At 59.1% G+C, this 12,594-nt stretch overlaps 1 protein-coding gene across 1 annotated transcript; it reads right to left on the bottom strand.

The window, feature by feature from the left end:
- Positions 1-3,206: 3,206 nt before the first annotated feature.
- Positions 3,207-11,968, bottom strand: B3GNT7 (UDP-GlcNAc:betaGal beta-1,3-N-acetylglucosaminyltransferase 7). Its single transcript, XM_039469939.2, has 2 exons — positions 7,733-11,968; positions 3,207-5,525 (listed from the first exon to the last, which is right to left on the bottom strand). Exons 1-2 carry the CDS (start codon positions 7,741-7,743, stop codon positions 4,331-4,333), a joined length of 1,206 nt encoding a protein of 401 aa, XP_039325873.1. The 5' UTR covers positions 7,744-11,968; the 3' UTR covers positions 3,207-4,330.
- Between the last annotated feature and the right edge of the window lie 626 nt (positions 11,969-12,594).

Below are 12,594 nucleotides of genomic sequence, written 5' to 3' on the forward strand. Positions count from 1 at the left end.
AAGCTTTCCCTGTTCTCAGTTTAGGTGCACAGAGTAAGTCACCTAGGAACAGGCTTTCTTTGTTAAGGGTAGGATTCTTTGAGTGGTCTCCTTTAGTTATGTTAATGTGGCTGAGTAGGCACCCATTGCCCTGGGGGAAGAGTAGAATTGGACTTTTTGAGGCCTGACAAAGGCTGCCCCTTTTCAAGGCCCCTTGGAATGCAGAGCTAGTTGCTGGGGAGGAGGGAACCATTTTGCAAAGCCAGGGCCTTTGAGGAGGAAAGAGTTAAGACTCCAGGAATAACTAAAATTTATTTTAGTTATTCTGGCTTCACTAGGCCAGAGAGAACCTGAGTGAGTCTGTGGGGTTCCCCCACCAGACTGTGTAGCTGACTGGGAGTCACAGAACCCAGCACCCCTGGCATGCTGCTACTGTTGGGGAAAGATCGTTGAGCTTATAAAGGTGACTGAGAGAAGGGTAACTTTGTTTTGGAAGGATGGGTCCCACCTGCAGCCTGCACAGTGAAGGTGGCCAAGCCTCAGAAGCCACAGGACTGTGCAGGCCCGGTGTTCCACAGCGCCACTGTGTGGAGGGAGTGGGAACAACTGCAGACGGCTGCTCAGACTTTCCAGAGAACCCTCTCTTTGAAGGAGGGAAACCCCTGAGTTTCTTGGACAATTTGAGAGTGGGTTCCAAGAGTGTGGTATTGATTTTTTTTTTTCTGCCAATAATAGTACATGAGGTATTTGAGCAATCAATGAGAAAAATTAAAAAGTAACCATATTTGTACCCTGAGTTAAAGTCATTGACTACACATGTTAACTATTTACCAGGGTGCCGGGCATATGAAATGTGCTCCATAAAAATGTCAGTTGTTATCATTATCAGGAAGCAGGACTAAATGCCTGATTTTTCCAGAGTCAGCTTTGTGTCCATGGGTGTCTGGAGGAGTCGGCCAGATTGGGCCAGAGTGAGCTGCAGGGCCACCTCAAAACAGCCTTTGGATCCCTCAGGTTGCTGTGAACCACTCCGGAACCTAGAAGACCTGAGAACACACCCTGCCTGCCTCCCAGCCTCCTCCCCTTCTTTCACTCCCAGGTCCAGCCCCAAGAGGAGCTCTTTTCTGTTTCAGAAGGCACCTGCCCCGCTCCCGGCGCCCTCAGCATACATGGTGCGCTCTGCCTCATCCTCAGCTGAACCCACAGCTGCCTCTGGGCCTCCACCCTGTATGCCTCTGTTTTCTGGGTGTCCCTGGGCTGCCCTCTCCCAGGCTGAACTGTAGCCCCAATCCCCTCTCTGCAGTCCAGAGTAGGACCTGGTTTCTGAGGGTGAGGAGGGACACACAGGGCTGGCATCACAGTGGCAGGCCCTGCTCGGAAGCTCTGGGCACTTGGTTTAATGTTCAATGATCTGCTATGGCAATCTTAAATTCTTTTTTTTTTTTTTTTTTTTTTTTGAGATAGTGTCTAGCTCTGTCACCGAGGCTGGAGTGCAGTGATGCGATCATGGCTCACTGTAGCCTTGATCTCCTGGGTTCAAGGGATCCTCCCACCTCAGGCCCCCCAAGGCAATCTCTAGCAACCTTGGCCCCAAACAGGTGCGTGCCACCACTCTGAGGTAATTTTTAAATTTTTTGTAGAGACAGTGTCTTACTATGTCATCCAGGCTGGTCCCAAATTCCTGGGCTCAAGCCATTCTCCCACCTCAGCCTCCCAAAGTGTTGGGATTATAGGCGTGAGCCCAGCTTTTAAAATTCCTTTTTTTTTTTTTTTTTTTGAGACGGAGTTTTGCTCCGTTGTCCAGGCTGGAGTACAATGATGCAATCTCAGCTCACTGCAACCTCTGCCTCCTGGGTTCAAGTGATTCTCCTGCCTCAGCTTCCTGAGTACCTGGAACTATAGGCACACACTACCATGTCCAGCTAATTTTTATATTTTTAGTAGAGATGGGGTTTCACCATGTTGGCCAGGCTGGTCTCAAACTCCTGACCTTGTGATCCACCCGCTTGGACCTCCCAAAGTGCTGGGATTACAGATGTAAGCCATCGCACTCAGCCTTACAATTTTTTTTTTTTTTTTTTTTGAGACAGTTTCACTCTTGTTGCCCAGGCTGGAATGCAATGCCATGATTTCAGTTCACTGAAACCTCCACCTCTCGGGTTCAAGTGATTCTCCTGCCTCAGCCTCTGGAGTAGCTGGGATTACAGGTGCATGCCAACATGCCCGGCTAATATTTTGTATTTTTAGTAGAGATGGAGTTTCATTGTTAGTCAGGCTGGTCTCAAACTCATGACCTCAGGTGATCCACACACCTTGGCCTTCCAAAGTGCTGGGATTACAGGTGTGAGCCACCATACCTGGCCACTTGAAAATTTTTTTGAAAATTCTTAATACCTTTTTAGAACCAGGGTCCTGTCATTTCATTTTGCACTGGGCTCTGCAAATTATGGCTGAGACGGAACTGTGGGAAGACCCATGCTGGAGAGGGAGAAAGAGCAGTACTGTCCCCTTTCCCTCCAGGGGCATCTGACCCCTCTGGGATTCCCCTGAGCTGGGTGCAGGCAGGGAGCCTCTGGCTTGCTCTGCTGCTGCCTGAGTGACTCTTCTGGGGGAGGCAGCTCCCTCCCCATCCTGGAGGGAGCTGGGGCCAAGGTCCCTGGCACCCATAAGCCACTTCAGTGCTTTCACTGAAAGTGGCCTTAGGGAGCCCACTGGCCTCAGCACCCTATCTAATCCCACCCGCCAAAACATTAGCCTCAGGCCAACTCTGGCCTCACCTTTGGCAGGGACAGGAAGGCACTGGCCCACGCCTGAGCCACAGCTCAGCTGTCCACCAGGACACAGGCAAGGGCTGGGTGCACTGCTAGCTTCCATGTCTTTGTTGCCACGCCCCCATCCCCACTGTAATCCTAGCACGCCACACCCCCATCCCCACTGTAATCCTAGCACGCCACGCCCCCATCCCCACTGTAATCCTAGCACGCCACGCCCCCATCCCCACTGTAATCCTAGCACGCCATGCCCCCATCCCCACTGTAATCCTAGCACGCCACGCCCCCATCCCCACTGTAATCCTAGCACGCAGCGGTCTCTACATCCCTTCAAGAAGTCCTTGTGTACCCCCCAGCCAAGAACAAGGAACAAACTGTGTCTTCTGAAATCTCTCTGGCAACCTCAGCCCCAGACAGGCTCTCTGATGGAGCTGGGAACAGGAAGTTTCACACCAGAAAAAAAAAAGTCCCATTTTATTGAGAACATAGCAGATCCCTCCATCTTTCCTAGGTGACCCCTGCTGAGGTAGGAGGTGGCAACGTTCTGCACCCACCCCACGCCTGAGCCACCCTGCACAGGGCAGCCGCTGGTCCACTAGGCCCTGCAGAAGCAGGGTGCAGGGCGGGCAGGGCTCTGGAGGGGGCTGTGAGGGGCCTGGGGGTGCTGGGGGCAGGCAGCTGGAATGAGGGAAGGGAAGGAGGATGGCCAGGGAGGACACCACCCCCTCCTGAAGCCTGGAGCCTTCTCCCTCCACATTCTTCATAAATAAGACTTCACAGTAATAGAGGAATGTCCACTTCCACGGCCAAAGCGGCTGCTTTCCGGCCAGGGAGCCAGGCCTGGGGAGGGTGGGGACTGCGGGAGGGACGCGCCTCGGGCTGGGGTCGGCAGCACTGGGGTTTCAGGGGGCCAGGAGCGCTGCTCTTCTGCCCTGTTTCGGGGAGGGGCGGGAGGTTCTGAGGGGCGCTGAGGTAGTCAGAGCGGTTGCCCCCTCTGGTGTTACAGGACACAGCCAGGAGCGAAGGCCCTGGAGCCGAGGCCCCAGAGGGGAGATGGCCCAGCTGCAGGCAGGCCTGGGGTGGCGGAGAGCCTGCTGGGGGACCAGCGCGGGGACTGGGGGGCGCCTGTGAGCCTGCACAGGGTCAGGTTTCTCCTGCCAGGCCCGCCTGGCCCCTGGGGAGACTGAGGCATTTCACAGAAGACTCTTCCCTGTGAAGATGAGGGGCGGCCACAGACTCATCAGGCCAAGCCTAGCCAGGTACCTGAGCACACAGTGCCTCCAGAGATCGCGAGGACCTCCCACCAGGTTTGAGGGGCCAGCCACGGACCAGGTCGCTTCTCAGAGAGGGCCCCCAGACTGGGCAGCTCCAGCCGTTCCTGGGCCTGTTTGCTGGAATTATCCACACAGGGAGGTCCCTCTCTGGCTATCTGCACCCCAGCACACCCAGTGGCACGTAGGCCTCCACCCTCCACCTCCCCTTGGGGACCAAGGGCTAGGCCCGGGCACTACTGTTCCAGCCCCGATATGATGGGGGCTCAGGAGCACGTGCCCTGGCCTGTCCTGGTGGCCCGGCCGGGGTCAGAGCACCTGGAGCTTGCGGGAGCAGGTGAGGTTGCTGTGCACCAGCCCCCACATGGCCAGCAGCTCGGGGGGCAGCAGCTTGTGGACCACCAGCATGGCACGGAAGAAGCACGGCTCCTTGTTCATGCGGCTGTTGCGGTTCCGAGAGATGCCGAAAGTCTTGAAGCCCTCGTGGGCTGTGGGCTGCACGCCCAGCACCTCCAGGCACATGCCCAGGAAGACGTCGTCGATGGGGTAGAGCTCCAGGGTGTCACAGGCATGGTGCAGGCGCCGGGCCAGGCTGCCGGCCATGAGGAAGCCACCGCCACCTGCATACGGCGGGTAGCTGGCCTTGCTGTACAGGGCCCCCGGGATGTAGTATTTGTTGTCTTTCCTGCGGATGGGCCGAGCGTGCTGCAGGACGTCACCCACAAACAGGTTTTCCTGTGGCTGCCGGTCAGCCAGAAACTCTAGCAGGTTGGTGGGGTTGACGAAGACGTCATCGTCGCCTTTGAAGATGAAGGGGACGTGGGGGCAGTAGATGTCCAGCCACTTGAGGAAGTGGATCTCCTTGAGGGTCAGGTTGAAGAAGGTGTCAAGAAAGTCCCACTGCAGGATGTCGCCGTAGAGGCGGTCCTCATAGGCCAGCAGCTGCTGGTAGTGCATGCGCTCGTCCTGCTTGGAGGCCGTGCCCAGCAGGAAGAGGGTGCGCACGGCACCCCGGCCCCCGCCTGCCGACGCCCGTTCGCGGCCCCAGGTCTGGCGGATGGCCTCCCGGCGGTCGTGCTGCGTGATGACCGACTTGATGACCACCAGCAGGTAGACATTGCCCCCGCACTTCTCTGGGTGGTTCAGCAGCATGGGGAAGTAGCGGCAGTGGCGGTAGAGGAGAAACTGCCGGAACTGCGGCTCCAGGCCCTGGAACCAGGCCTGGTGGGTCAGGTTGATGTTGGCTGAGCAGTTAGTGGTGGTCACGTCCCAGGCCTGGGGCCCCTGAGAGGCCAGGGTCGTGGGCGTGGCCACATCCTTCGGGTTCTTCCAGAAGTTGTCAGAGTTTACCAGCAGTCCGTTTGGCTTCTGGGCCCTCTGTGGCTCCAGGGTGGGCGGCGGAGGCTCCTGCAGAAACTGACTGGGGGTGAGACTGCGCTGGAACACGGTCACGGCCACGAGCAGGGCCAGGGCCAGGCACAGACTCCGGTAGATGGTTTTCTTCCTGTAGGTGAGAGTGGACAGTACAGAGGGCTGAGAAAACATGAGCCCACGACTCTCCTGGTGCCCCACCTTGGGAGGCCGGGTGGCCCCAGATGGGCAAGTGGACCTGGGCACAGACTCAGTCCCGGAGCCCCCGAGTGGTCAGAGGAGGGTCCCGCCACCTCTCCCACTCTGCCCTCTCCCTCTCCCACCCTGCCCTCTCCTCGAGGAGCACTGTGGAATCAGGCCCTGCCGCTTACCAGCTGAATGAGTGATTTACAACCGCTCTGCACCACGATTTCTTCTTCCCCAAATGGGGCTAAAACACAGGATTGGAGCGCTACATAAAGTGCCAGGGAGCCGACGTGCAGTGAGGGGAATGCCGTCACCTTACCAGGAGAGGCTGGGGTGGAGACCTCTGCCCCGTTCCCCACCCCCCGGTGCCCCAATAGCTTTCTTTTTTTTCTTTATGAGACAGAGTCTTGCTATATTGCCAGGCCGCAGCGCGGTGGTGCAATCTCGGCTCACTGCAGCCTTCGCCTCCCAGGTTCAAGTGACTATCCTGCCTCAGCCCTCCGAGGAGCTGGAACTACAAGCACGCACCCCCACGCCCAGCTAATTTTTTGTATTTTTAGTAGAGACAGGGTTAGCCAGGATGGTCTCCATCTCTTGACCTCGTGATCCGCCCGCCTTGGCCTCCCAAAGCGCTGGAATTACAGGCATGAGCCACCACACTCAGCCCCCAATGGCTTTTCATTTCCCTGTGCAACCTCCACAGCAGTAGGCATCAGTATCATCAGGCGACTCGGAGCCAGAGTCATTGGGAGAACACCCTCTGACCCTCTGTGCCACCTGGGAGCTCCATCACATGTGGGGCACACTGGAGCTTGGGACCTGAGGAAGACCGGCCCTCCTCCCCCTTCTCTAGTCCTTCTGACCCAACAGAGAGCAGCCCTGATGGTTGAGGGAGGCCCGGGATGCAGCGGGCACCTCTAGCATGGCACTGCCCCGCACCCCCCTTAACATCCCCAGCTCACAACACCCCATTAGAACACATGAGGTCCCAGCTCTATTCCCCTTCTCTGTGCTCCCCGCTCCCCTGTGTCCCCCTCTCCACCTCTGGGGCTCCTCCCACCTCGAGGGGACACTTGCAGCCCTAGCCCTCGAGGGAACCTCCTTGCCCAGAAACCCCCCTCCGGCCACACCCATTTCAGAAACAGAAATTAAGAGCTCTTTGCCAGGAGCGCTGGTGGGCTCAAGCCCTGGGGCCTGCGCCCCTGGCCTGAAGGACCCCTCTCCTCATTTCACCCTCCGGCAGCTGCCAGGACGCCTGTCTGAGCCTCCCCAGTGAAGACCTGGGGGCTGAGAGCTCCAGGGACAGCAGAGTGGCCTTCCAGGGCCGGCCTCGCAGAGATGGTGCTGACCTCCAAGGGGGAGAAGCAGGGTGGCAGGAGAGACATGGAGCCCATGGAGACGCCTGGGGTGGCCTGAGGGCACCCAGGGTGAATGCAGGCTGAGCCCTACAGAGAGACATTTTTCCCATAGGGTGCCCAGGTTGCTGGGCAGCCTGTGGTTGGAGGAAGGCAGGGTAACCTTAGGTGCGGGCTGGGGGGTGTGAGCCAAGATCCAACTTTCCGGGGAGGGGAGCAGAGGGCTCCGGATCCGGCCCTGCCACCCTAGGGGTTCCAGGGAGGCGGCCCACCGAGGCTGGGAGGGGGGAAGTCGGGGGTGCACCGAGAGGGCGGCGAGCCCCTGGGCTGCGGGCGCTCCACCTGCCGCGTCCAGCCCATCCGTAGGGAAAGCCCGGGAGGGGCGGAGAGGGGCTGGGCGGCGGCAGCGGAGCTCCCGCGGCAGGAAGCCCAGAGGGGAGTTGGGCGGCCCGGGAGCAGGGGGCCCTCGAGAGTCTGGAAGGGCGAGGGGACCCGGCTGCCGACGAGACCTGGGATCCCAGCCGCCGGGGTCCTGGAGCTGAGCGTGGCGCCCCGAGACCCCCGTCGCCCCGCACGGGTCCGGGGCCGCGCACCGCGGACATCTCCCGCCGCCGCCGCCGCCGCCGCCGCCGCCGCCGCCGCGCCCGCCCGTCCGCCCCTGGGAAACTGAGGCCGGCGCGGCGCGCCCGGGGGCACCTCCCATCCCGGGAGTCCCGGCGCCCGTCTGCAGCCGCGGAGGAGGGGGAGCCCCGGGCCCGCGCCCCCGCCCCGGCCCCCGACGGCCCCGCGCCCCACTCACCACAGCGACATGGCGGCCCGGGCCGGGGCGGCGGAGGAGCGCGCGGCTCGCAGCTCTGGGCGCCGCGGCTCCGGCCGGCAGGACGGCGGGTGGGCGGGCGGGGACGGAGGCCGAGCCGCGCCCCCGCCGCGACTTTCCTTTTCCCGGCCGCGGGAGGAGGGGCTGGCAGGGGCGGCGGCCCAGGTGCCTTAACCCCTTAGGCGCTCCGAGCCCGCCCCGCCGCCGCCCGTCCCCGTTCCTCTGAGACGGGCCCCCGGGCACCCCAAGCGCGCCAAGCATGCTGTGCACAGCCGAGGCGGGGCTTCGGAGTCCACGGGGGTCACCTTCACTCCCGGGGACGCCTGTCCCTGGCGGAGCCTCCCGGGGGAGTCGCCGGCCCCTCCTGGACTTGTGGGAAACCTGAACACCCTGGTCCCCTCCAACACCTTGGGGCGCGCCAAGGCCCAGCCATTTCCCTGTGGTCCCATTCAGACTTGTCTTTGGGGTCAGAGGCAGGCAGGGGGTCCTTTTCTCCCTCTGCTACCTTCTGCCCCCGCACCTTTCCCGGGCCCAGGCAGACCCCTTGCCCAGCTGTTGGGCTACCCAGGGTCGGGAGCAGAGCCAGCCAGCAGGGGAGGAGGCCGGATGCGCCTGTGGCTCTGGAAGCCGTCTCTGTGCTCCCTGCTCCCCCGTGTCCCCCTCTCCACCTCTGGGGTTCCTCCCACCTCTGAGGACTCCCCAGCACCACGGGAAGGCCTGTTGGCCCAGTCTGTTGCCTTAGCCCTGTCTCCTTTCTCTTTTCACCTATCACTCAAAACCCTTTTTGTCCTCAAGCCTTTATGAGTCTGCTTGTGCACACCAGGCCTAGATGCTCTGGAGGTGGGGGACTCCGGTGGGGGGCGCGGGGCGGGTACGACGCCTCACCCTGGCCTTGAGGGCCTAGGATCCAGCTGTGGACTCGTAGCCTCCCTGTGTGCTGGGTAGGAAAGTAGCTCCTTGTCACTGCTGTCCCCGGGGGAAAAAAAAGGTGGAGGAAGGGCTAAACGCCAGCCTTCAGGCCAGGCAGGCCTCCTGGATGTGCTTACTAACTCTGGGCTCGCGGCTCTCCTAGCTGGCCGGGAGTTCCCCTCTGCAGCCCCATTTCCTTCCCTGTAAGGTGGGAATAATGGTGCTTGCCTCCAGGATTCGGTGAGCCAGTCATGCGTGGGCCCAGAACCAGGCTTGGCATATTGTAGCTGCCCAGTAGACGTCAGCTGTTAGGATTGGACCACAAAGAGTTTCCATTTCAATTCTGTGGGCATTTTGGAGATCCTGCTGGATGCTAAGCACCGATCCTCCACACAGAACAAGACCAGAACAACCTCAATAACGGCAGGACCAGCGATGGTTCTCCCTGCTGGAGGATTCCGGAAGTCACCTGGCTGGACCGAGAAGGCCCGCTCCGTGTTCTCTGTGCAGCCCACTCCTGCTCTGGGACTTCTGGTGGGCCACGACAAAGGGCACCGGCCCCAGCATTCCTCTGGAATTCTGCCTGAAAGGCTCTTCACATTCCCTAATTGGCACTTACAAGATTCCAGAACATTCTATCGTGTCTTAAGTTTTTCCTCCCCCTCCAAGGTGCCCTTGAACCTTAAGGATGGGGTACCAATCACTTTGCTGCACTGCCCAGGCTTCCGGGTTCCCCACTTTACCCTGCAAGTGTGGCCTGGCTTCCCTGGCTCCACCCAGGGGCTCTGCTGAGAGCTGCCTGCTCGGCCTCAGCACTGACCTCTCTCTCACCTGGTGCTGTGGGGTCTCCTCCTGCTGAGGAGTGGACACAGCTGTCCCTGGGAAGGGGTTTTGAGCCCATGTTTGGGGATGGTAGGCATGGGGGTTGGGTCAGAGACTTGCACTTCCTTGCTGTCACTGGGGGCAGGTGGCTTATCCCCTTGAGACCTCAATTTCCTGCCAGCTCAGGGCCTTGTGAGATGACGCCAATGAAGCAGACATAGGCGTCCCCTACGTGACGAGCTTGGTGACAGGCTGGCTACGGTTAGTGTTATCACTGATGTCCAGCCTACCCCATAAGGCCCCAGAAGCACAAGGAGGTGGGAGCAGAGGGAGCTGCCCAAGGTCAGCCGAATGTTTGCCGGTGGAATCTGGTCAACCGAGACAGGCGGTTTGTGATCATGGAATCATTTGATCTGTGCCTAGGCTGAACTCAGAGAGGGGAAAATGAATGACAATTACATTCGAGTCCCTGATGGTGGGGTGGGGGCAGGGAGTGTGGGAGCCGGGCCAGGCTCCCATTACTCCAACGCACTCGCCTGTGGGCCAGCTGGGTCAGTCCTTATGGGAAGCACGGTGGTCTCCCCACCACCAAGCTGGCCAGTTCCACCTGCCCCGGCCAGAGGGCAGAGCCCCAGCAGATTCCCGTGGATTTGAGTAAGGCCCCTGAGGAAGGCAGGCCAGTCTGTGATGGGATCTGTTCTCCCTCTACCCCTCACCCTGGCTGAAGGCAGACCCCAGAGGTAGAGGGAAGTTCCAGAACGGGGGATCCCAGAAGAGGGCGGGCGACAGACAGATGAGCTGGCTGCATAGGCCGCAGGAGTCCCAGGCCAAGATGAAGGTGGGTTCTGTGTCCTTGTTGCCCAGGCTGGACTGCAATGGCACTGTCTTGGCTCCCTGCAACCTCTGCCTCCTGGGTTCAAGTGCTTTTCCTGCCTCAGCCTCCCAAGTAGCTGAGATTACAGGTGCATGCCACCACGCCCAGCTAATTTTTGTGTTTTTAGTAGAGACAGGATTTCACCATGTTAGTCAGGCTGGTCTCGAACTCCTGACCTCATGATCCGCCTGCCTCGGCCTCCCAAGATGTTGGGATTACAGGTGTGGACCACCGCACCTGGCTGCTCCATTTTCTTTTTATTTATTTATTTATTTATTTTATTTTATTTTTTTTGAGACGGAGTTTCGCTCTTGTTACCCAGGCTGGAGTGCAATGGCGCGATCTCGGCTCACCGCAACCTCCGCCTCCTGGGCTCAGGCAATTCTCCTGCCTCAGCCTCCTAAGTAGCTGGGATTACAGGCACGCACCACCATGCCCAGCTAACTTTTTGTATTTTTAGTAGACGGGGTTTCACCTTGTTGACCAGGATGGTCTCGATCTCTCGACCTCATGATCCACCCGCCTCAGCCTCCCAAAGTGCTGGGATTACAGGCTTGAGCCACCGCGCCCGGCCTCCATTTTCTTTTATACCCCACCCCTTCACAGAATTGGTTGGAATCCGACCCTGTTGGCAACCGACTCCAGCACAGGCCTTTGCCCAGAGGCAAGGACTGCAGAGACCCAGGGCTGGGAGTATCTGACTGGGCAGAAGACACACTGGATCGGTTCTTGACGGGACAAGGTGGGGGTCGACTTGGGCCAGAGGGACCCCCAAAGCAGAAGATGATGTGTCCTGTGTGCCTTGCAGAGAGGTGGCCCTTGTGAGGCGAGAGACTGGAGCCCAGCAGTGGCCCTGGGTAGGCAGCTGTGCTGACTGTAATCGCCTCAGTGCCGCTGTGTGATTTTGTGAGCATGTGAGTTAATTTTGGTTGGTGTTTTTGAAAGACCCTGAGCAGCAGTCTACACTCCAGGGCAGCCACAGCCAGCACTCAAATGTGGCTGTCTACCGTCACAGCAGAGGGTCTATACCAGGCATCCCCAAACTTTTTACACAGGGGGCCAGTTCACTGTCCCTCAGACCGTTGGAGGGCCGCCACATACTGTGCTCCTCTCACTCACCACCAATGAAAGAGGTGCCCCTTCCTGAAGTGCGGCGGGGGGCCGGGTAAATGGCCTCAGGGGGCCGCATGCGGCCCGCGGGGCCGTAGTTTGGGGACGCCTGGTCTATACATTAGCACACGAGGGTCAGAAATCATTGTTCTGTAGTAAAAAAAAGTGTTACTGAAGATGTGTGCCCGGGAAGAAGTGCCACAAGTCCCCTCTGCCTGGGTCTGGATGAGCCCAGCCACCAGCAGGGCAGTCCCCTGGGCCTAGAAGTTTCTCTGAGTGGTTCTGGGCCCCCACAGGTGGTGCTCTGACTAGAGGTTAGCTAGTCATTGATGAGCATGTCCTTGAATTCCTGAGAAAAGATATTGTGCTGGGCGTGGTGGCTCATGCCTGTAATCCCAGCACTTTGGGAGGCCCAGGTGGGAGGATCACCTGAGGTTGGGAGTTCGAGACCAGCTTGACCGATATGGAGAAACACCGTCTCTATTAAAAATACAAAATTAGCCTGGCAAGGTGGCACATGCCTGTAATCCCAGCTACTTGGGAGACTGAGGCAGGAGAATCGCTTGAACCCGGGAGGTGGAGGTTGCGGTAAGCTGAGATTGTGCCACTGCATTCCAGCCTGGGCAACAAAAGCGAAACTCCATCTAAAAAAAAAAAGTAGTTGTGACAGGACAGAGTGGGACTTCCCTGAGCCCGTGGGCAGAGGCTGGGTGTCTGTTTCTGTGCTTTGTGCTAACAGATGTTTCCAGTAGGGTAGCGTCGGGCCTGAAGGTTGATTTCCGTGTAGCATGCCACCCGATGGGGAAGTGTGGGGTGAGAACTACGGCTTCTCAACTATCTTTGGTCCTTGAAAGCCACCAGTACCCATCCTGCAGGGCAGGGCAGGAGGGACCTCAAGGCTGGTGAGGTCACTGCCCAGACAAGCACTGGGGGGATGCCCCAAGGCAAACTGGTGTCCCCCAGAAATGGCTCGTGTGTGAAGCCGAGGCAGTATCAGGATCTAGGCAGAGGGAAGGGAAAGTAGAGATGGAAAATGAAAAGGAACAACACATTTTCCTGGGGGAAGGTCTTCCTTTGAAGGGGTGGGAGCGGGGAGGAGGCCAGGATGGAGCCAGCAGAGAGTGGGAGG

The sequence above is a fragment of the Saimiri boliviensis genome, chromosome 5, assembly GCF_048565385.1.
Source record: "Saimiri boliviensis isolate mSaiBol1 chromosome 5, mSaiBol1.pri, whole genome shotgun sequence".
Classification (NCBI taxonomy): Eukaryota; Metazoa; Chordata; class Mammalia; order Primates; family Cebidae; genus Saimiri; species Saimiri boliviensis.